Source organism: Podarcis vaucheri (assembly GCF_965113315.1).
Source record: "Podarcis vaucheri genome assembly, chromosome: 6".
Lineage (NCBI taxonomy): Eukaryota > Metazoa > Chordata > Lepidosauria > Squamata > Lacertidae > Podarcis > Podarcis vaucheri.
The window spans coordinates 58,861,972-58,886,860 of record NC_138764.1 but is presented as its reverse complement, the minus strand read 5'-3'; the positions used below and the strand labels follow the sequence as shown (position 1 = coordinate 58,886,860).

Here is a 24,889-nt window from a genome sequence, read left to right as displayed (position 1 = left end):
ATATAAACCCCTCTGTAATGGAGAACCCTTTGAATCTCCCTATTTGGCCACCTGTTTGCACCACTTTTAAAATGTGTTTTTTTGGGGGGGGGTTATTGGGTTGCTGTTTTTATTTTGATTATGTATTTTGTGGTTTTATATTTTGATTTTATTCTGTGAACCTCCCCGAGACATCTGGATATAGGACACCATATAAATTCAATAAATAATCATCATAATAAATGATAATTCTGACACTTTGGCCTGGGAAAGCACTGGGAGAAGATATGATTCCTCCTGCGATTTACCCTTTTCTCCCCTAATCATAGTTCTAACAAATGTATCAATAAAAATGCACAATGGGATTGATTAAATAATGTGCCTTCTTTATCACAAGAAATCAGACCAACCATGCCTTCGCTCTTGCAACGATATCCCGTGGAGTTTGAGCTGGAAAACAAACACACAAACAAATTAAACCACAAAAGGAACGGCTGGCCAAGATCAGCTTGGACAAAAAAAGAGAACTCCTCTTACTGTTATCAACCCAAGCTGTCAGTGTTGAAGAAGATATTTCATATGTGATTCCTGGTGTTAATTTATATATGATACAACCACTTTGTGCGCCTGAGAAGGAGGAGGATATATACTACACAGTCATCTGTGTATGTATATTGGCTGTTATAGTTGAATCAGCCCCAACCGGCGCTAGTGTGCATAGAGTGTTCTGAGGAGAGTCCTGTAGTTTATAAGTTTATATGTTTGTTCCGTTATGAGACAGCTTGAGTCCTTTTGGGGCACGTCACTCTCATAGAGTCATTTGACTCATACCAGTAGTGGCTGGTGAAGCCATTCAATGAGAGAAACCCTTGACTGCTATAGCAGGTCATTCTGAGGTGGAGGAAGATTCCTGCCTACATTGGTAGCAGACAGCAGGTGGCAGAAGCAGTGGTGGTTCTTTGAGCATGGCGCAGACACATGGTTGCTCACTGTCTAGTCGCCCTGGCATAAGCTGTTGTTGTCCGTGAGGGAAACTAGCCAGGAAACAACCATGGGAGGCATTCAACTGGGTTTTCCTCAGAGTAGATCCACTGAAATTAATGAACATAACTATGTTAGGGCCACTGATTTCAATAGGTCTACTCTGAGTAGACCTAGTTGAAAACTGCCCAGAGCGTGGATTTCAACTAATGAGCCCTCCCTGTTCAAGGACTCAGTGGCGGAAGAAAGCCTCTTGGGTATCTGGGGCAGCGCGCCCAGGGGCAGGGCAAACCGCCCATAGGGAGAGACGGGACGGGGGTGCGGCACCCATTCCCATCCCCCTTTGTTATTTGCTTGCCTGCCTCCTTCCTGCCCTCTCCCCTGCCTGCCTGCCTCCTTCAGTTGGGAGCGCAGGGTAATGGTTCGCTGCCCGCCTGTTACTCCCAACTCAGGGGGCAGGGTGATCCAGCGTGGCTGGGGGGCGCGATCCAGCGTGGCGGCCAGGCCTGGGGGTGTGTGATCCGGCATGGCGGCTAGTCTGGGGGTGCAATCTGGCACGCTGGCCAGGCTGGGGGGTGCAATCTGGCCCGGCCACGATTGGGCCCGGCCGGGATTTTGTCACCCCTCCCTCAGGGATGACACCTGGGGTGGGCCGCCCTCACCTTGCTCTGCCTCCGCAAGGACTTAGAATTGTAGAGTTAGAAGGCAGCTCCAAGTGTCATCTGCTCCAACCTCCTTTAAAGCAGGAATCAAAACTAAAGAATTCTGAGAGATGGCCATCCAACCTCGGTCTAAAAATCTCTGTTGAAGGAAAATTCACCACCTTCCACTCATGTAACGGGGCTTTCTCCCCTCCTCCCACATGTCCCCTGCACCCCCTCAGTTGTCTTGAGGACAGATTGGGAGTACAGCCTGCAGGGGGAGGAGAGGGCAGCTCACTCCATCAGGGCAAACATTTCCGCTGGCACGATCGAAAGAGCTGCCCGGCGCTCTGCTTAATTCCTTCCGATGTGCTTGCCCTGTGCTGCCTGAACTGCCACTCAACGACTGTGTGCATGCATGGTGCTGTCTGAGACATATCCTGCCTCTGCGGCCGCTTCTGACTGCTACTGGTAAGCAAGGGTAATCCAGCTGCCCCCTCCATCACGCCACTGTGGCAGTCAGCAACTCCTATTAGCTACTGGCTTCTCAGTCACAGAGGTGGTGACTGAGCTTTGGAGGAGAAATAATGTGTAAATGTAGCTGCTATCAGGTCTGGACTTGCCAGAGGCATTGTCTCCTTCTCCGTGTTTCCCCAAAGAGTGAATGCAGAAAGATGATGGGGTTTTTTTGTTTTTGTTAGGAACTCTGAGGTTTACCCAACCAACAAAGTACAGGGAAACCCCAAACTAGGTCAACACCGTCAGCTCTTCATCTACCCCACTTTTAGTCTTGAGTTTCATCTTTCTTGAAAGTCATTTGTGCCATGAGCCCCACAAAAACTCCTTGGCAGGACTGGTGGGGGTGGGGAGAGGAATGGGATGATAGTGGCAGGAAGGAAAATAAGAAGGGCCTGTTGAATTGGGTCAGGCCAATGACCCATCTGGTCCAGCCCTCTGTTCTCACAGTGGCCAACCAAATGTCATTGATGAGGGAGGCACGAAGGAACCAGCCCCTGCTCTGGCTCCTGCTAGGAGATCTTCATGGCAACTAGGGAGGGGCTTGCACCTGCGAACCAGCTGAGTGGACTCCACCTCTGTCCCCTAAGAGGCACCATCACATGGACAGGCACGAGCAGATCCAGCCTACTCACAAGAGTGCCCACTTACTTGCCCAATCCCATTGCTCAGAGGGGATGGAGAAAATGGACAGAGAAATGTTTTAGTCCCCCTCGCCCAACACAAGAACGCATGGGCGTCCAGTGAAGCTGAAAGTTGGAAGACTCAGAAGAGATGAAAGAAACTGCCTCTTCAGACAGTGCATAATTAAACTAGGGAACTTGCGCAAATTGGAGGCAGCGATGGCCTCCAGCTTGGTTGGCTTGAATGAATTCATGGAGGAGAGGGCTATCCATCGCTGCTAGCCAGAATGGCTATGCTGTGCCTCTAGGGTTGGAGGCAGCGATGCTTCTGGATGCCAGTTGCTGGAAGCCAGCCAAGGGGCGGTGGTGGAGAGGGCTCTTCTGCTCAGGTCCTGCTTGCTGGTTTCCCAGAGGTATCTGGGTGACCCCCATGACAACAGGATGCCTGGCCTGGCCCAGCAGACACTCCTCATGTTCTTATGTACAAGAACTACAACTCCCATCAGCCCTGGCCATTGGCCTTGCTGGGCGTTGGTGTCTACCTGGAGGGCCAAAGTTTTCCCTATTCCTCTTCTGGTGATTAAACCCATTCCAGAGGCCAGCACCACTTAGATTCTCTCCCTGCCACCGTCCCTACGCACAGGGGAAGGAAAAGAGCAGAACAGATTGTAAAAGGAGTCGGGATGATTGCGTGCAGCTGCGAAAGAAAGAATATTCCAATATTTCAGTAATACAATAAGAGCAAGGAACCCAGCAGAGCTACGCTGTGAATGTAAATGCAAATCTATAATATATAATGCACAAGGATAATAGATTACAATGATAAATCACATTTGATTTGGGGAGCCAGCTGGAAGCCCAAAGTAACAACTCACTCCTGTGGCAGCCTGTGATCTCAGTGCTTGACCTTTGGCATATGCAAATGAAGAAGCCAGCTGTTTGGGGGGTGAATCTCATTTTTCTCCTCAAAGCTTGGATATTTTGTAGCTATTTCACAGCTTCCAGCTCCATATTTTAGTAAATTTGACCTTCTGTTTTCTCCTTGCAAATGGAAAGGCTCACTCCAGAGTGTCGGGGGAAGGGCTCTAATGTTTCAACAGAGCTTTCATGAGGGATCAGATTCACTAAATCAGTGTATTTCATCCCCACAAGTTGCAGAAGGATTCCAAGGTCAGCATGGCTGACCCTCCACCCATCTACAGATGTGGACCATAAGTTCACCCTTTGTGCGATTAGAGTTGGGCAAAAGAAGAGTGAAGACGAGCCCTTTAACTCCACAGGTCATGGCCTGGGGATTTTGCAGTGTGCAAGGACTCTGATGAAGATGAGGTTCAAACTGTTTCGGAGGCTAGGACTTCTCCAGGTCAAGAAAGCACTACCCTATCACCATCCTCTAATTTGTTGTTGGATTGGCAGCAGTGGCTCAGCTGCAGTGTCTGTAAAACCCTGACTTTGCCACCGCCTTGCCCTGCCTTGGCCCCATCCAAGTGAGCAAAGGTGACACCGTCCCAACACACATGCTGCTAGCGTGTTAGGGGCCACTGACCTAGTGAGGAACCTTCTCGCATAGACTCCCTGCTGATTTAGAGCCCTGGAAACTCCAGCTTCCAAGTCCTGTGGGGATCCTGTGTGAGTGCAGCAGGTTGCATAATTAAATGATGTCACTATGTGACTATGACCACAACTTTAGATGACTTCGAAGTGCATTAGAAACATTCAAGGGATATATAGGTCAGTGACAATTTAATCCTGGGCATGTTTACTCTTACGTCTCACTGCACTTACTGTGGATGAGGTCAAACAATCAGCGACTGAATCCAGTCAAGATAGAGATAAGGTGGGTAGACGGTCCTGATGCTCTAGATGGGGGCTGTCTTACCTGTGATAGACAGAGTAGCAATTGCTCCATCAGATCAGGCCCAGAGTCTATGATTGCTCTCACAGTCCCCTTTGCCTTTTGGTAGGCAGGTGTCAAGGGTTATCAGGAACTATTTTTCCACCTTGCCTGCTACTACACAGCTTTAAGTTAAGAGATAGCAATATTGGATACAGTGATACCTTGGGTTAAGTACTTAATTCATTCCGGAGGTCCGTTCTTAACCTGAAACTGTTCTTAACCTGAAGCACCACTTTAGCTAATGGGGCCTCCCGCTGCTGCTGCACCGCTGGGGTACGATTTCTGTTCTCATCCTGAAGCAGAGTTTTTAACCCGAGGTACTATTTCTGGGTTAGCAGAGTCTGTAACGTGAAGCGTATGTAACCTGAAGCATATGTAACCCAAGGTACCACTGTATATCTATTTACGAAGGCTGTGCCTCTTGATGGGGTAGTGAAAGAGAGATATCTGCATTCATCCAAATTGGCATAACTTCTGAGATCGACTGCTGTAATGCGTTCTATACGAGACCTGCCTCCTGTCAGATTTAGGGATGCAGAAACATATTCAAATTGAATGTCTGCAGCTGCACTGGCTGCCAATTAGGTTCTGAGCCCAAATCATGGTTCTGGTTCTTAACTTTTCAAATCCTTTGTGGCCTGGCCTGAAATGCACATCTTAGAAACCTATGACCCCTACAGCTCTTTAGGATCTGCAGGACCTTTATGACAAATTGCCCCAAGGCTGTGGAATAACCTCCCAGAAAAGGGTCATCAGTTGTTTCTTAGTTGTTTCTCCCTGTTGGCTTTTCAGAAAAGATGAAGAGTTATCTTTTCCAAAAAGCCTTTGGCTCTAAAGCTTTGTATTGCTGCTGCTGCAGTTTTCTGGCTTAAAAGAAAGAATGAATGGGAAGTTTTGGTTTATGTTTTCACTGTATTTCTATGGTTTGGGTTATTATTGTACATCTCTTCAGGCCTGGGAAAGGTAATGAGAGGCAGTATGGTGTAATGGTTAAAGTGTTGGACTCGGTAAGATAAAAACGGTAAAGGACCACTGGATGGTTAAGTCCAGTCAAAGGTGACTATGGGGTGTGGTGCTCTTCTTGCTTTCAGACTGAGGGAGTCAGTGTTTGTCCACAGACAACTTTCCGAGTCATGTGGCCAGCATGACTAAACCACTTCTGGTGCAATGGAACACTGTGACAGAAACCAGAGCACACAGAAATGGCGTTTACATTCCCGCCACAGTGGTACCTATTTATCTACTTGTACTGGCATGCTTTCGAACTGCTAGGTTGGCAGGAGCTGGGACAGAGCAACGGGAGCTCACCCCGTCGCTGGGATTCAAACCGCCGACCTTCTGATCAGCCAGCCCAAAAGGATCAGTGGTTTAGACCACAGCACCACCCGCATCTATGGCCCGGCAGACCAGGATTCAAATCCCTACTCAACCATTTCTGGATGGCTGCAGAAATGTCGTGAAGATTCTACTAGATCTTGGCAAATCCCAGGGGTGCACTGCAGGGATGAGGAAGGACCACAGACCCAATAATTCTAGCCTCTAATGTAAAGGAGGAATGCTATTGTGGTATTTTTGTGTTGCTTAATTCAAGTCTGCAGCATGCCCTGCCCATTTCTGCAGTCAGCACATGCTAGCAGTTTCAGCACACAGCAAGAGACTCCCTGCTTGTCTATGCAGCCATCAGGATGACTGATGGAAGAGCAACTGGCTTCCTGCTGTCAGCACAGGACCATCGATCCCAAAGGGGGAAAGTACTTGGCTTTTCCACAGGCGCTTCCCGCCCTTAAATTCCAGCATGATTCCCTTCTGCCTCTCTCCACTTTACTCGCTTCATCCTCCTTAATTAATCTTCCTTCCCAGGACTCGTTTCAGTGAGGCACAGCAGAGCATCGCTGCCACCTCTATTTACGGCGACACCACAGTTGTGTCTGCAGCTGCAATTGGGATGGTAGCTCTGTCATGGGATAAGCTGAGTAATGGCAGAACATCTCCATCATTTCAAGAGGGGCAAAGTGGCCCAGAGTAACCCACACCTTGTAGCCTCGCTGGCAGACAAGACTGGTGCTTTGTCCTTGCAGACCCCACGAGTCAGCTCTGTGTGAGATGTGCAACCACTCTCTCCTTACAAGAGTTATTGCTTGGTTTCATTTCATAACTCCTCCTTAGGAAGCGGTTTCAACCGGCATATAGTTGGGAGACAATTAACTTGAGAGTGAGACTCTTGCGCGATTGAAAATGCAACTTCAGAAAGTGCCCTTTGTAGCAAGCCGAGGTCTTCCTTGAAACGGTACCAGAGTAAAGAGCTTGGGCCGAGGGGAGGCAGCCTCATTAACTGGAAAATCCTTGAGGGAGTAATAAGCACAGCCTCCGTCATCTTTCAAGTTGTTTGGTCTCTCTCACTACAAGGGAAGGGAGGGGGAGGCTGAGATCCCAGTGAGCCCACAGCAGGACCGACAAATCTCCCAATCTAGGCTTCTTTCTCTCCGACTCTGGATGAAAGCAGATGGGTTTTTCACTCGATGGCGTTCTGGGTTGTGCATTTGTGAGGGTGATTAAGGAGGAGATAGAGAGCCGTGGGTGCCGTGCCTTCGAAGTTGCGCTCGTCCAACAGCTGTAAACCAGACACCCGGATTCTGATTGATTTTCTTCTAATGCAAAGCAAATATGAAAGGGGGCAAAAGCCTAATTTCAGTGCCAGTTTTGAGCATCAGCCTTAACAAGCCTTTAAATAGGATTAAAGCATTTCTCTGATGACTCTCAGGTTTCCCTCTTGGATCTTCTTCAAGGAATATTAATCCCCCTCTATTGCACAGGGCAGCTTGTGCTGCCAAGGCAGAAAATGCAGCATAACATTTCTTCCTTAATGCTTTATTGCCATGGATACCCCCCAAGCCCCATAGAACTCCACAGCATCATGGAGGGGGTTAACAGTGAGGTTAAACTATGCATATTTCATTTCTAAAAGTCAATGGATTTGAATGACTCGTATGGCTTCCAATTAATAGATGCAGAGATAAGACTGCCTCACTTTCTAGAAGAATATTTTTGGTGCTCTGAATGTATTTGGTGATCCTGATGAATCACCGGATTCTGATTCTCCCGGAAGAGTCTATACACTTCTTGAAAGGTGTGCAAGATAAAATCAGAGAATTGGTGTGATGTAGTAGAGGGAGTGCCGGACTTTGGCTGGGAAGAGCTGAGTTCACATTCCTGCTGAGAAGCCTGGGGTAGCCTTGGGCCAGTCACATTGCATCAGGCTAGTCTCTTTCACATGGTTGTTGTGAAGATAGAATATTCCATGTTTTCATGGATAGAGTTCACTTAGGTACAAGTGGCATGAATAGAAGGGCCATCAATTTATTAAATAAGGGAACAATCTCAACCCCCCACCCACCCAGCCCAGCAGAAGGTGAGGGGCAAGCAGATTGCTGCCCCAGCCTGGAGGTGTTGAAACAATCTGGCCTGGATTGAGCACAATTCTATAATCTGGTGGCCGTGGGATGGCTCAGCCCCACCCCAGAAAGTTCCTTTGATGGGTTGCTGGCAGGATTTCCACTGGCATCCCTTCCTAGGTGGGGGCCACTGGGAGGCTGATGGAGGCCAGCTCTTTCAGTCTGCAGACCTCATCAAGAAAGAGCAAAATAAAACATCTTGAACACTCCATGTAGGAGTAAACATAAAACTCAAGCTAAAGCAGAGTTTTGTATTGAGTTTTTACCAAATCCAAAGTAAAAACAGGGGAGATAACATGTTAGAATGAATTTATATTGTCAAAACCCAGACCCTCCTTCACAATCACTTGAAATGGATCCTAAATATGGCATGAGGAAATAATGGTATTTGTGAAGGGCAATATTCAACTAAATAATTGCATGAGGAGAATGACTTCCCATCCCCCTGTGTGCACCCAATGCCATCCTCAGATCTGCTCCAGAAGTTTGGGGGAACCCCAAGAATGGATTTTAAAGGTAATGGGGAGGGGAGGGGAAGAGATGGAGAACATTACATTGCTCAAGAAGAAATCCTTGCACTGATGTAACCAGTGACTTAGTCCTACATTGTATTCCTCCCAAAGCCAGAGTGTGCCAAGAAACTGCTTTTGCTCTTGTTTATTATGATTGTATATTAATAGTAATAGAACTGGCCTATATACTGTGTGAGCAATTGCAAAATCTGGGTCGTATGTCATAGATTTGTCTGATATATTTTAGGGGAAACACAGTTCGCTACAACATAGGTTCCCTGTTTTTTACCAGCTGAGGAGCAGTCTCATAATTCTTCCTCCTCCCATCTGTGTCTTTGAATTCCCAGATGTTGATGGATGGCCACTTTGCTTTAGTAAGTGGCAAATACAGTGGTACCTCGGCTTACGGACACTTCAGGTTACAGACTCCACTAACCCAGAAATATTACCTCGGGTTAAGAACTTTGCTTCAGGATGAGAACAGAAATTGCGCAGTGGCAGCGCCGCGGCAGCGGGAGGCCCCATTAGCTAAAGTGGTACATCAGGTTAAGAACAGTTTCAGGTTAAGAACGGACCTCCAGAAAGAATTAAGTTCTTAACCCGAGGTACCACTGTAAATTAATATTACATTTTGCTGCTGCTGCTGTTACTGGATCAGGTGAAATTGGGAGCTCTGTCTGGATCTGTTCAGCCTGGCTTCACTTTTCAAAGAGAAAAGAAGGCCTCTGATTCTAAGGACTTCCCCCCCTTCCCCTCCTGTTGGCTGAAGATTGCTTTTATTTTGCTTAGATGTACAAGACTGGTGTTCCTTTCTTCTTAGTCATATACAGATTACTTTACCCTCAAAACCCTCCCTCCCTCAAGTTATATGCATATACACTCCAGTAGATCTTGTAGAAGTGTTAATTTCTGCAGCACTAAATCAAGCACAAATTAATGTTCAGTGTGTGGTATTAACCGTCTCTCTTGTTAGACTACAGTTCTTACCTTGTAGAACTTCATTTATCTCTTGTGATTTGCATAGCTAGCTGCCCTTTATCAAGTTAGCCCATTGATCCTTCTGGCTCTCTATGTCTACATAGACACTGACTGGTAGCAGCTCTTTACCATTGCAGACAGGTTTCCACAGGGCTGGAAGCAGAGGCAAAGCATGTGATTTTACCACTGAGCTCTAGCCCATTTCCAATTACTTCTTGCTGCCTTTCCCAGATGCCTTTTGCTTCAACACAGGGAGAAATCCAGCAGCTCCATGGTGCAGTAATGAAGGGACATGAAGAAGCCTACACAATCCACTTTTTCCACTTGAAATTCTGACTTAGCACAGCAATAAACCTGGCATTGCTATCACCTCTGTTTCCATCTGAAGCTGGCATTTCTGCACTGTTTCTTTACTCCCTGTGGGATTAAATGGCAGGACTCAGTTGCAGTTATGAGAGCACCCCTAGCCAAGTGGAGACATAGACCTCTGTCACATGTGGGACACATGACACATGCACAAGCAGAGAACAATTGACTTTGGCTTCCCAGCAACGCAGCAGCAGCAGCAGCAGCATCAAAATTTCTATACCACCCTTCATCCTAGGACTAATCCAAAACTAATATAAAGTTGGTGCCTGGTGGTCCTCACTGAGGAGAGTGTCCACAGATGGCAGAGCCGCCACTACTGAAAATGCCCCAGGGGCGCCGACTTATAAAAAATATTGGGGGAGCCTGCAAAAGCTCATGAATAATAAATAAGCTCATGAATATGCAGATAAAGTGGTGCCGCCTCCTCGTGAGCGAATAGGGGAGAGCGTGCTGCGCCTATTAATCAGCTCCGAAGGAAATTGGGTGGAGCTTTTACTCGGGAGGGAGGGCAGGAGGCATGCAGCCCGACCCTGTGCATTTTGGGCTGGGGGAGGGGCGGTGGTGGCGCTCTGCTGGAGGGGCGCCCGAGATTATTGGGGGGGCGGAGCCCCCCAAACGAATTTTTGAGGGGGATCGGGCCCCCTCAGGCCCCATGGAGTCGGCGCCTATGAAATGCCCTCTTTTTGTCACAATCCTCTGAATCTCCCTCAGAGCAGGTACCCAGAGGCACTGGTGCCATCTCCAGGGTCTCCACAAAATTTTCACTGTGGTTGTCTGGCCTCCACTTGCCACCACCACTGCCTTATCTCCCGGTCTCTGGGGCTGAGGCAGTGGCTGGGCCCGGGGCCATTGCCTTCACCATCTTCATGGGACATGGGGCATGGGACATGTTCTACTGCCCCACCCCCACTGCTGCTGCAGAAGCATGTCCCCAACAGAGGCCCCTTGCTGGAGGCCCTGGCCCAGTCTCCACTATGGCACTGGAGAGTGGCAGCAGCGGACAGAGGTCAATAAGTGTGTGCCGCTGGGTACCCACAGTATGAGGCCCAAGTTGGCTCCTCTACCTGGAGAAGGGTCTCAGAAGTTGATCTAAGGGTATGGACAGGTTCCTGCCAACAGAGGCATTCCATTAAGTATTGGGACATTAATTTGAGATGTGTCTTTCCCCATGCATTAGACACTACAGTAAGACAAGTTAGAGTGAGACAAATATTATTTCCCAAGTATAAATGTTAAGTGAGACTGGCATTGACCAGCTGTAGTGCTTTTGCCCAATGCGTTTTGTACCAGATTTTACAAAAGAAGGCAATTCTGGTAGCTGGGTCTTAGCTTATTTTCTACGCATGGAACCATGAGTTGTTGTTTGGAGGGGAAAAAATGACAGGGAGAGGATATCCAGAGTGAATAATGAAGCAATTAAAAAGTCTAGCAAAGTTGAAGCCCTTTGGAAATGTGGAAAGTAACTGGAGAGAATTAAAACAGCCTATCTCCTGCAGTTGGTGACAGAGAACAGAAGATCATCACAAGGTACTTTGTTTATGACAAAAGCTGATGCCTTCGATGGGCTTAATTGTCTGGAGTTAACCCAGGAGAAGGAGGCAATTATGTACCTTGTATTACAGAGGGTTGAACAGAACTGCATGGAATGTGGAAACAAATTATACTGGAGAGACATTTTCAGCCATGTCTTCATATTTAGGGTGACTTTCTCACCCTTTGTAAAGTGCAAAGGCCAAGAGGGAAGCGAAGGAAAAAGTTTTGCAGCAGGAAGTGCTGATAGCGTAGGGGGATGCAAACGCAGTTATGAGTCTGAGAAAATTAAAGAGCTCATTAGAGGCCCTCATGTTATTGCATAGTTCTCATGAGAAGTGCATAGCAAAAGTTCCTCTGATGCAGTGCTTCCAAGGCAGGCGTTAATGCAACATTATTGTACCTACAACAGGAGATTGGAAGTTGGGCAATGTCCAGCAACTTGAGTGTGTGTGCAGCCCCCTCAAATATTTTATTTGGGGGGGTGAAGGAGTTGCCCTGGGCCCCTAGGAGTTGAGGGTGATATATGTGTTGAGCAGTTCTATGCACACTTACAGAGGAGGCAAGCCCCATGGAAGTAAGAGAGATTTATGTTTGAGTAAATTTGCAAAGGATTGGGTTGTAAATCAATCACCAGCACATTATAGTGATGAATTATGTTCCGCTGAAATGGATTTAGGCTTTCTTTTGCAAATAGCCTTCTACGTATTGAAATGCACTGGCAGTCAGAATGACCACAAACCACAACACAAAGAGAAAATGGGCTGGCTCTCCCTTGCAGTAGAGTTTATTTTTTACCTCATCACATTATATAGTTTGCTGATAGTGGTTATGATTCCTCCCTGACAAAAGCTCGGGCTCTTTGGCAGCTGCGTGGCATAATTTCCTTATTCTGTTTTCTCCAAGATGGGAAAGAATCTTGAATTTCAACCTGGCCTGCAGGTTTCAAGGGGCACAGGAGCCCTGCCAGTGAAAAGATGGCAAGCCTATTTGCAGCATGCCGGTGCTTTGAAGTGGAATCATTTTGTTTATATTCAACCCCCTGAGAAGTTGAGAACGGGCACTTTAGTTTCACAACATGCTTGCTTGAAGTAGTTTGTGCCGGTAAATGTTGCAGCGTGGAGTGCTTCTCTTCAGGATCCTAGCCAGCTATGCCCTTTCCCATGATAATCCATTCCACTCCCTGCTCCCTTTTCCATTCCTCCCTTCCAGCAGTCAATCAGTGTTCTGTGTCCACTGAGCTGCCTTTACTGAGCTGCCTTTATCTCAGCCCTCAAGGTTTTTCTGAAGGTTTTGTTTTGGTGGGGGGTAGTTCTGCAAAGCAGAGACATCTCCTTGCTAACATAAGTCCGTATAGTTAAAGCTATGGTTTTCCCAGTAGTGATGTATGGAAGTGAGAGCTGGACCATAAAGAAGGCTGATTGCTGAAGAATTGATGCTTTTGAATTATGGTGCTGGAGGAGACTCTTGAGAGTCCCATTGACTGCAAGAAGATCAAACCTATCCATTCTTAAGGAAATCAGCCCTGAGAGCTCACTGGAAGGACAGATCGTGAAGCTGAGGCTCCAGTACTTTGGCCACCTCATGAGAAGAGAAGACTCCTTGGAAAAGACCCTGATGTTGGGAAAGATGGAGGGCACAAGGAGAAGGGGACGACAGAGAATGAGATGGTTGGACAGTGTTCTCAAAGCTACAAACATGAGTTTGACCAAACTGCGGGAGGCAGTGGAAGACAGGAGTGCTTGGCGTGCTCTGGTCCATGGGGTCACGAAGAGTTGGACACGACTAAACAACTAAACAACAACAACAGTTCTGCAAACCTTAAGTTTCCTCTGGTCTGCCAAGCATCCACACTCTGAGAACATATCTGTGACATCTGGTAACTTGCTCAACACCACCCACCTCCAAGTTTCAAGCCACTCCACACCACACTGAGTCTGGAAAGCACAGCATTTTATTGCTCTTGTGGCAGTGAAGCATCGTTGTGAAAAGGACGTGTATTTGTCTGGGAGAAAAGGCAGGAACAGAAAGGCAGAAGTGGGAGGAGAGAGAGAATGAAAGGGCTGCAGTAACACACACAAGGGGGGGGGATTGGGATGGTGGTGGGGAGAGATTGCTGGAAGATACAGTGGGAAAAAGAGAAGGATGGTGACAGACAGGTGACTTACTTCCAAGATAGAGATATACAGAAGAGAGCATGGGAGAGAAAAAAGAGGCAATGTGGAGAGTGTGCATCAGAGAGGGAGGGGCATTCACAAGAAAGATTCTTCCACTGTCCGGCATTTAGGTAGCCAGTACGAGGAGGGTTTGGATGCTGGAATTTACCAGCCAAAACATTGGCTTCAGGCTCCCAGTCTGTTTCACAAACACAGGGTGAGATTCCCCTGCATGCTGCAAGTTCCTTACAGATAGCTTTCAGATATTTCCCAATAATAAAAAAGACTTGCCTACCTTGTTTTGAGTTTTCTTCCATGTGTTGAAGAGCTGCTTACTTTGTTGGAAGATTCAGGACAGCTGTTCACAGTTTCAGACCACAAGTTTGCCATGAATCAACAATGTGACTATACGTAATAGTCCCGCTCTAGTCTGTCTTGGTCAGACCACACCTGGAATAATGTGTCTAATTCTGGGTGCCACAATTTAAGAAGGATATTGACAAGCTGGAATGTTGGTAGAGGAGGGTGACCAAGATGATCAAGGGTCTGGAAACCAAGCCTTATGGTTGAGGGAGTTGGATATGTTTAGCCTGGAAAAGAGATTGAGAGGAGTCGTCTTCAAATATCTAAAGGGCTGTCACATGGGAGATGGAGCAAGCTTGTTTTCTCCTGCTCTGGAGGTGGGACCTGAGCCAATGGATTTAAGAAAACAGATTCCGAATAAACTTCAGGAATAACTTTCTGATGGTAAGAACTGTGTGACAATGGACTGGATTCCCTCAGAAGGTGGTGGACTCTCCTTCCTTGGAGCATGTTAAGCAGAGGTTGGAAGGCCACCTGTCATGGATGCTTTAGTTGAGATTCCTGCATTGCAAGGGGTTGGACCAAATGATCCCTGGGATCCCTTCCAACTCTACAATTTTATGATTCTAATGGAAGATAAAAGCATAATGCATAATGAACAGAAACATTAAAATAATTATGATAAATTACATCATTAACAGTGTCACAAAAATGACATACCCGCCAGCCTCTAAAACCCTAACAAAAATGTGCTTCTTTCAAAGTGAATATTGAAATTAGGGAACATCCAGTACAGACCTGCACATTATTTGTTTAAAGAATGAAAATTGTTATGCACTAGTGTCTTTTTGAAATGTATGCCTTCCCAACCCCCATATATAACTCAGCTGTGTTCTCTGTGTGCTTATTAAATGAATTTATAAATTTAAGGTTGGATATCTACAAAATCCATGGGGCATGTGTTGGCTTACATATGTGGCAGCATCATAGCCTGTATTTGCTACTGGGATTGTTTTGGGTGAACAAAAGGTGTTTCCTAGTAGTGTCAAGAGGGGACATCCAGGCTCCAGTAGCGGGCAGCGCAGTGGGGCAAAGACTCTTACCTGACCTCCCAGCAGACGAGTTGCTGCTTCTGGGAGGAGAGAGGCAGTGGTGAGGGCAGTGCAGTGCAGTGCAAATGCACCAGTGCAGTCAATCTATTTCTGCTTGTGTGTTTGCACCGCACCATTCCAGTCACTGTCCAATCCTGGTAAGCAGCAGTGACTCGCCTGTCAGGTTAGGAGGCCAGGTTAGCATCTCTGTCACACTACACTGTACATTATTGCCAGGCTCCTTAGCCTTAGACATCTAAATTTTCTTCCTCCAGTGACTTCAGCAATGAGGCTTTGTGGATGGCTGTACTTCTGTGGACTTTAAATCCTTGGAAAGCTGATGTCCCCAAAACTCATAACTTCTTTTTCTCATTGTTTCTCTCATGAGTAATTTTGGGTTACATACACAAATAGCTGATTGAAAGATAATTCTGTAATCATAAAGTTCTAAAAACTAGGCTCTGTTGCCTTTTCAGCGACCCAGATCTATAGTCTCTAGCTGAGAAGGAAATTGACATCCTTTGGTTTGCATTTCTGTCTGTCTATATGAGAAGCTGTCAGCATACAGCTTTTGTCAGAGTGCTAGAACCACCCAGGAGAGAAATGTGGGTGGCTTGGGCTGTTGTGCACAAATGACACTTTGATTGGTGTCTCATTTCTCCTATTTGTTGATGCAGTGAAGAGATTACATTGACATTCAGTTTCACTTGCTTTCATTTCCCATATCCCATTAACAACATTCACCAACGATGCACTCCTGGCAGAAAGGCATTCTGAACATTAGTTGTAGCCACCACCACCCAACAAAGATGACCTGTTCTCTTCTTTTCTGGTGGCCACTGGGAGAACAGGATGCTGGACTAGAAGGGCCAATGTAGGGCAACTTGGGGAGAATTCCCTCTGATGCTTGTGGAAGCAGATTTCAAAGCATTATTCTGGAGATTGTTTTCAGTCACCAGTTGTAAGTCCTGTTCCCAGAGTGCTTTGAAACCTTCCTTAGTCCTCACAATCTCCTCTGATAATCTAGGTAAAGGGACCCCTGACCGTTAGGTCCAGTTGCGGACGACTCTGGAGTTGTGGCGCTCATCTCGCTTTACTGGCTGAGGGAGCCGGCATACAGCTTCCAAACCAGAGCAGCGCACGGAAATGCCGTTTACCTTCCTGCCGGAGCGGTTCCTATTTATCTACTTCCACTTTGACGTGCTTTCTTACTGCTAGGTTAGCAGGAGCTGGGACCGAGCAACAGGAGCTCACCCCATTGCGGGGATTCGAACCGCCGACCTTCTGATCGGCAAGCCCTAGGCTCTGTGGTTTAACCCACAGCGCCACCTGCATAATCTAGCTGGGTCTTAATTTGGTTTCCTGATTTGGGCCTGATGCTTTAGAAAATAGAGGTGTTTAGTTTCCCTTTATTTCTCGCCATCCCCTTCAAAACCCTCAAGGCCCTTGCCCCCTTATCTCTCCACTCTTAGATTCCAATACACCCACACTCATGACCTTTTGCATCTCTAGCTCTACCTACTCTTCACAGGTTTCCTGTTCTCTCAAAAGATGTTATTATTTATAAAGTGACTAATGTTGACTAGGGGGTGCCTGGCTCTGTTGTTGTTTTAATATACACTTCTGTGAGTATGGGGCCAGTGAACCAGGGAGTTCCACTAAGGCTTTGAGGACTGAATACTCAGACCTTCAGCATGCTATTATTGTCTTTACTGATGTATAACACAAAATAGCTGGGTAGACAGGACTGAGAACCTTCAATAGACATTTTAAGTCTTCCCTTTGGGACTGGAAGCTTCACTGTCTGACCCTTTCTGCTGCCTCCACGTGGACCTGTCTCATACTCTCCTTGCTTCCTCTTCCTGCTTTTCTTCACCAGCTCTGAACTAGCTTCCCTTCCCATCCTTGAAGTGTGATACAGCTGCAATCTGCTTAGTTCATGTGCAGTGAATCTTTTTGTATTTTTTGGCAGTCCTTGTATGACTTACCCTGCCAATAGAGTATTATTTTATTTTGTGGGGGAGCTGGGGGTGGGATCGTTATCCAAGCCCTGTCCTCCAGCAGAAAGTCATAGCTGCTCAATGAGTGGAGAGACTGGAGGAGGTTTTGTTCTATCCCAATGGGCTGTTTATTATTGCAGGAATGAGAGACACTATGGAGGGAGGGAAGAGGGTGATGTATCAAGAACTCCCTGAGGAAACCAATGCTGAGAGAAGAGTGGTATTTTAGGTAGCATCAAAAGGCCAGCACTACTGTCTGAAGGACAAATGGTCCCCATTTGATTGGAATTATTATATTTCTAATTTCTGGTCTTTTGGTTTCCTTCTCTTTTCAGTTCCTTCTCTTGCTCTCACACTGTTCTGTTTTCAGTTCTTCTTCACTTCTTGTTCTTCTGCTTCAGGGTGAGCTGCATGTAAGGCAGCCAATTCCCCGCATGTTATTCTGTCTCATTTGGGACAAGAGGGAGCTTCTTTTTCTCTGTATGCTTCTCACGCTTAACGGGTCATTCAGGTAATTTGCGGTGGCCACCCACACAAATTCTACCATCTCTGCACATCGTTGTCAAGCAATTGCAGCTTGTCACTGCAGGGCAGGACATCCTACTCAACCAAAGATTCTTGCAGCATTATAGCTAGAGGCTCATGGATTCCACATTTTTCAGTCTTGTCAAAAAGAAGACTCTACTTTTCTTATTTATAAATCACTTCTAAAGTACTATGTGCTTCAACACCAGTTGCTGCAAACCAGAGCCCATGCGTGGAAACAAGTCTGGCAGGGCATTACTTGAGACTGCATATTCCATCTCTGGAGACTTACTTCACATCCATATTTTTGTGAGAGGACAAGTGTACAAGGTAGGACCAGCTGTCTGCATCGGACGTCAAAAAGTGCCAGGAAAGCGTCACACCCAAAACCAGAAATAAAAGCTAGTGCAGTCGTGCCCTCCAGTCCCATCCTCCTTTTACGCTCCTGCAGCCCAGGGAATTACAACAATAACTGACAGCTTCCCCAGAATTTCTCTGCCCCTCTGATTTCATTATCCATGGGTGTTAACAGGCCAAGTAGAGTTTTTCTGCTTTCTTAATCACTGGTTGTCACTTCCTAAAACAAGGGGATAGATTATCCTTCTCAAGATGCCCCTAAATCTTCCAAGTGTTTAGAAAGAATTACAGTGGATGAATCACTCAGTAATTAGTACTCTCTGTAGCTTCCTGTACTGCAGCTTTCGGTTCTCCATGTTTTACTGTGGTCAGGGACTGGTATTCAGTGCCCTCTGCAATCCCACCAACACACCTTACCTGCTCACTGACAACAATTGAGAGAAAACAATACTATGGCTTCTTTATATCTCCCTTGTTACTGAACCACATGGTTGTGCTGACTCAAAGCAACTTTCTTCATTGCCCAGATTCAACAGCCTGACCTGCTGCAATCCCTGAAGTTGAGCCTGTCTCTAAAGCAATGAAATATCGTTTCGTGGAATGAGTATGCCAGTGAGTTAAAGCAAGCTCCCTCTGCACTCAGTCTGCATATCTCCTTACATTTAATTGGTGCTCTTGCGTGCTTTGAAGATAAGCTATTGAAAGAAACATTCAGAAAAGTTCTGGCTCTGAAACTGGAATGCTATTAAGCCCTTTCTAATCCTTCATTATCTCTGCTATTCATTGCTGACACTCTCTGCCATTAGGGCCCAATCCAAAGTTCATCCGAGTCAGTAAAGATCCCACTAACTTTTATGGTAGCAGCTCATCTGAGATAGCTCAGCTGGTAGAGCAGGAGATGCTTAGTATCAGAGTTGTGGGTTCAAGTCCCACATTGGGCAAAAAGAGTCCTACATCGCAAGGCATTGGGCTAGATGGTCCTTGTAGTCTCTTCCAACCCCACAGTTTTGTGATCTTAAGTGCAGAATTTTCTGACTGCATTCAGCACCACAAGTCCTGGACAGCTCCCAGAATCTTGTCATCTTGAGGACTGTCGATTAATCAAATGGGCAAAGGGAGGGAAGGGATCTTGAAGGAACTGAAGCTACAAATGTTCAGACACATTGGGTGCTGGTATTAGAAACCCTGAGACAAATTCCTGTTGTAGTAAAATGTATGACAAACTTTCCTATCCATAGAACGCACAAAGATGTCTAAGTGTAACCCACCACCTGGCATGGAACAAATATTTCATCTAAATTTAATTTAAATTTCTTAAATTATTTTTGCAGCCTTTTTTCCTCCCCTCTGTTCATATTACAAGAGTCCATTTGTAGATATTTACATGTAGCAATGATGCATTCAGTATGGTCCAAATTGCACACATCATCTACACAGAAGACCACTCAGCCAGCACCAACCTCAGTTGCACATAAGTCAGCATGGCAAGTGCAGTCTGTGTAGGGCAGTAACAGTTTCAGTACGGAATTATTCTGATACATCAATATTGCTCCTAAAGAGAAAACACTATGCTGTTGTTGTTTAGTCGTTTAGTCGTGTCCGACTTTTCATGACCCTATGGACCAGAGCAGGCCAGGCACTCCTGTCTTCCACTGCCTCCCGCAGTTTGGTCAAACTCATGTTGGTAGCTTCAAAAACATTGCCCAACCATCTCATCCTCTGTCGTCCCCTTTTCCTTGTGTCCTCAATCTTTCCCAACATCAGGGTCTTTTCCAGGGAGTCTTCTCTTCTCATGAGGTGGCCAAAGTATTGGCGCCTCAGTTTCACGAGTGCTCCAGTGATCACTCAGGGCTGATTTCCTTAAGAATGGATACGTTTGATCTTCTTGCAGTCCATGGTACTCTCAAGAGTCTCCTCCAGCACCATAATTCAAAAGCATCAATTCTTCGGCAATCAGCCTTCTTTATGGTCCAGCTCTCACTACTTTATTTACAAAATGAAGTCAGCAGAACATAAAATTGTTGTTTGCATTGTCTTCATTCCATAACATTCCCAGATGGAGGCAATTTAAGAATGGACTCAATAATGCAGAACAAACACTTTCGCAGGTGATTCCAATATATGAGCCCTTATTTAGTTCCTTTGTGCTATCAACCATTCATTTCCCCTAATATCTTTAGAAAAAGTCCTAAAATCTCTATAATCTTTCAGGATGCAGGAGGTGGCTGCTCTTCAATAGGGAAGATAATTGATATAAACAAATCAATACCTTGGAGGACAAGGTGTTTGCATGCCAACATTCTGGTCTACATTAAGAATAAATCAACATTCTGTCTACATTCAGAATAAATGGTTTTGTGAAACCCTTTTTTGGATTCAAGGTGAATACGTGTAGGCTTAAAGTGGGGAGGGAGAGGGGGCACACATGGAGCCTCACTCCAATTCTCCTGTGTGTGCTGGCTCCACTTCAGACATTTCTACATGCAATATGATGGCATGAAGGGGGATTCTAAAGTGCATTTGAGTAAACGTGCTTAGAATTTGCCCTTTGATCAGGAACCCTGATAACACAAGATTCCCAACCGCTGGGAGGATTCTAAGCACATTTACCTGAATGTGCTTAGCATGTCCCTATCATATATTTGTGCTGGATGTGGGAAGTGGATCTGGAATGTGCAGGAATGTTGAGACGGGCTTGTGTGTGTGTGTGTGTGTGTGTCCCTCCCTGCGTCAAGACCAGATGCATTCTTCACAAATGGGGCTTAGATCTCCATAAAGTTGGGAATAACTTAGCCGAGCAAGAAACTCTTCATTGAATGTGCCTACGGACTTGGTTGCTACTACAAGAGAGTCATTTTGAAGCTGTTTGTCAGTTTGACATGCCATTTTTCACAATGAGATCAAGGAGATGGTTTTCATCTAAGCTTGGATGTAGTTGGATACCATCTTGAATCATGATGGTGGACTGAACCTTTCAAAACTGCATTGGTTTTTGAGTTTATTAGAATTCCTGAGCAATGCCAAGTAGAAGACTTCTGTTCTACTATTGTATATTGGAACGTTGTTGTTTATCGTGCATTTGGACACTTATTAAGATATTGTAACTCAGTTTTCTGTGATCAAGGAGCAGGTTTTTGTCTGTGTGCGGATACCATTGGACAACATTTTGAATAATGATAGCAAGCTATACTCTAATTTTAACCATTGGGTTTGTTTGTTTGTTTGTTTGTTTGTTAGATGTCTTGAATGACTAGTTATGTATATTTTGAGGTTTGCTGAAGCCCCTCCAGTTCCATTCTTTCATATTTGCACGGACATAACTTACCATGTACATAGCTCAGGGATAACCAATGTGGAGCCCTCCAACTATTGTGGACGATCTCTCTTATCAATCGCAACCAGCTCTACCAGTAGTCAAAGATGATGGGAGTTGGGGTCTACCATATCTAGAAGGTGCTACATTGACTACCCTGATGTAGATCATCATCTTTATACCAAGAGATAATATGGGCCACTGCCTGCATTGGAAAGGTTGAGTTCTGTGGAAAGGAAACACACACTTGGGTGCTGTTGATTTAGAATATAGTTGAAGCATTATCATCCAAAGCGTCAACAAAGAAAGGAATATGGCCAACATACAGAGATCTATTAACTGAGCAAGAAGGAAAACTAAAACTTAAAGACTATGATGAGATAGAGGAACATCTTCAGAGTTGGTTGCATCACAGGCAACTAAACGAAATCTTTAAAGAGGAGAATAAGAGAGGATTTACTTACACAGCTTCCAAATTCCAAAGGGATATTATAGACGATAATTCCAAACTATTGAAGAAGGCCTATAATATACTTTTGGAATGGGAAACTAAAGACAAAGAAGTTAAATCGGTAATGATTAAGTGGGCAGAGGACATAGGTCATAATATACAATTTGAAGATTGGATAAGGCTTTGGAAAGTGATTTTGAAATTTACAGACTGTATATTGCTGAAAAAGAATTATATGAAGATGATGTATAGGTGGTAAAGGTAAAGGTAAAGGTAAAGGGACCCCTGACCATTAGATCCAGTCATGACCGACTCTGGGGTTGTGGCACTCATCTCGCTTTATTGGCCGAGGGAGCCGGCGTACAGCTTCTGGGTCATGTGGCCAGCATGACTAAGCCGCTTCTGGTGAACCAGAGCAGCGCACAGAAACGTGGATTACCTTCCTGCTGGAGTAGTACCTATCTATCTACTCGCACTTTGATGTGCTTTCAAACTGCTAGGTTGGCAGGAGCAGGGACTGAGCAACAGGAGCTCACCCTATTGCGGGGATTCGAACCGCCCATCTTCTGATCAGCAAGTCCTAGGCTCTGTGGTTTAACCCACAGCGCCACCCGCGTCCCTGTATAGGTGGTATGTCACACCAAATAAATTGGCAAAAATGTATAAAACAGAACAAAAGAATTGTTGGAGATGCAAAGAAGGGGAAGGTACATTTTATCATATGTGGTGGGATTGTAAGATTATTAAGAAATTTTGGGAAATGATTTATAATGAATTGAAAAAAAATGTTTAAAGTAACGTCTGTTAAAAAACCAGAAGCTTTTTTGTTAGGTATTCTAGGACAAGATATTCTGAAAGAAAAACAGACATTGTTCATGTATGCTACAACAGCAGCAAGAATTCTAATAGTGCAAAATTGGAAGACTGGACAAATTACTTTTAAAGAACAATGGCAAGAAAAACTGATGAATTATACAGAGTTATGGACAAATTGCGTGAAAAGGACAACAGTGACTTTGGAAAAGAATAGGAACCTTTTACAACATATTTACAGAAAAAAAACAAAAAAAAACATGGACTCATTGGTAGGATTTAAATAAATATTCACAACTTTAATTACAAAGAACAAGAAGATTAGACAAGTTGATAAAACATTATTATATATACACAGCAGAACGTAACACTTTATGTAACAAACCAGAAATGGAAGCTGAGGGAAGTCAACAAGGAGGGGGGGACTGGAAAATGAATGTTATTGATATTGGATATTTGTTATGAGAAAAAGAAAATTAATAAATAATATAGATAGATAGATGATAGATAGATGATAGATATAGATAGATGATAGATAGATGATAGATAGATAGATGATAGATAGATAGATGATAGATAGATGATAGATGATAGATGATAGATGATAGATGATAGATGATAGATAGATAGATAGATGATAGATAGAGAGATAGATAGATAGATAGATAGATAGATAGATAGATAGATAGATAGATAGATATAGAATATAGTTGCCTTCTGCTAGGAACTACAGCCAGGCACCTTCAGCAATGTGTGCTGAGCTAAGTTACACCACTGTGTAACAGAGCATCTTCCTTGACAGTATTGTCAGATTGGTGTCTCCCACCCAGGCTGGCCACTAGGCTATTCTAGGTAGAACGGCTTCTGTTGTTTGGGCTAAATTGAATTGGTTTATTATTATTATTATTATTATTATTATTATTATTATTAGTTTTGCTCTGTACTGGAAATTGTGTAATTCTTCCTCTCTCTCTTTCATTTCAGAAATCTTCTGGATAAGGATACTTTCTCCAAATCTGACCCATGTATGTACATTTTCTATATAGGTTCACTGTCTTGTAAAATATACTTTGGCTACAGGGCTTCTGTGATTAGCTCACAGAGGTTCTTGTAGAATCCATGCATTACATTTCAAATGCATGGATTCTTGGAGTTTAACACTGCTTAGATTCCCCCCTCCCTGTGCTTACAGATTTCTGTTTTTAAAAAAGAAGTTTCTAAATGCTTTAAATGAATGAATAAAAGACCACACTCTTTGAGCATGCTGAACAAGATTAAGCAGTTTAAATCCCATTCATTTTAACCTCTGAGACATAAATGTAATTCTTCCATTGACATCAGTTGAAGTTGAAGTTGCCAGGTAGTGTTCTGGATTCATTGACTCCTGGTTGGCAACATGGCTGGCTGGCTAGAACCTTAAAGAGGAGCCCTCCACTTTGGTTGGTGGCTTCACTTGCAAAATGCCATTTTCTTTGAAATGTCCCTTTGGGAACATAGACAGCATCCTTAGCAGCTCACACAGATGAAGGAGGACAAGCAACAGATCCTGATCAAATCTTGGTGGGGCAGCAGCCTTTGTTGCCAGCCAGTTTGCCGGTGCCTTGGCAGCGGCTCTTCATTAAAACCTCATTAATCTTCTCTACATCTCCACTGTGCTTTTGCTAATGGGGAGTATTTGAAAGGGAGCCAAATACATTAATGAAGGTATCATTATTGGCTAATTTAAACAGACACCCTTAAGATCTCGTTTTGATTTCTATAGTTCCTAAACCATGAGAGACTGGCCTTTGTGTTTGCATTTGCCATAATAGAATGTCCAGGCTGCTTTCTGATGGGCCTCTAAAAAAACAAGCAAATCCATGAGCCAGAGGGTGAAAAATGGTTGAGGGGAGAGATGGTCCACCCTTTCAGATGGGTAGAACTTTGGGCTGGTTCTACAGAAATCAACTTCCACCTGTCCACATACCATGGGTCATATCTAATCAGTGCTTCAGGCTAATGAAAGTATCTTTCATCAGCAGAATGGGGGAGTGAAGCAGTTTTCACTGATCTCCACCCCCACCCTCTCCCATCCAGCAGCCCACCACCCACACTTCTTCAAACGATTCCCCCAACCCCCCGGAGCAGATTTTTGGGGCATGCGGGAATATCACAGGGGGAAAGGGAAACCACCAAAAAGTGCCTCCCTCCCTGTTCCACGGACCAAACCCTACACTGGATCTTCCATCACTGCAAAGGGCATCATTGGATACAGCCCCATGTCTAGAACCGAGTGACCCTGCTTTTGTCTTTTTGACTCTGATAGGTTTTTTGTGCACAATGCCATCCATTGTGCAGAAAAATGCATTGGTGCTGTTTTTCTACACAGTTGTCAATGTGGTGGAAATGGAAAAGAGAGAGAT

The 24,889-nt window shown here is 45.0% G+C and overlaps 1 protein-coding gene across 2 annotated transcripts in view; it reads left to right on the top strand.

Moving 5' to 3' along the window:
• The window catches only part of LOC309534750 (copine-5), a 141,899-nt gene that overhangs the window by 8,088 nt on the left and 108,922 nt on the right, over nt 1-24,889 (top strand). For both annotated transcript variants that reach the window (XM_082227078.1, XM_082227079.1), the window contains exon 2: nt 23,472-23,512. In XM_082227078.1, the coding sequence (XP_082083204.1) occupies nt 23,472-23,512 (41 nt within the window). The remainder of the gene's footprint in view (nt 1-23,471; nt 23,513-24,889) is intronic.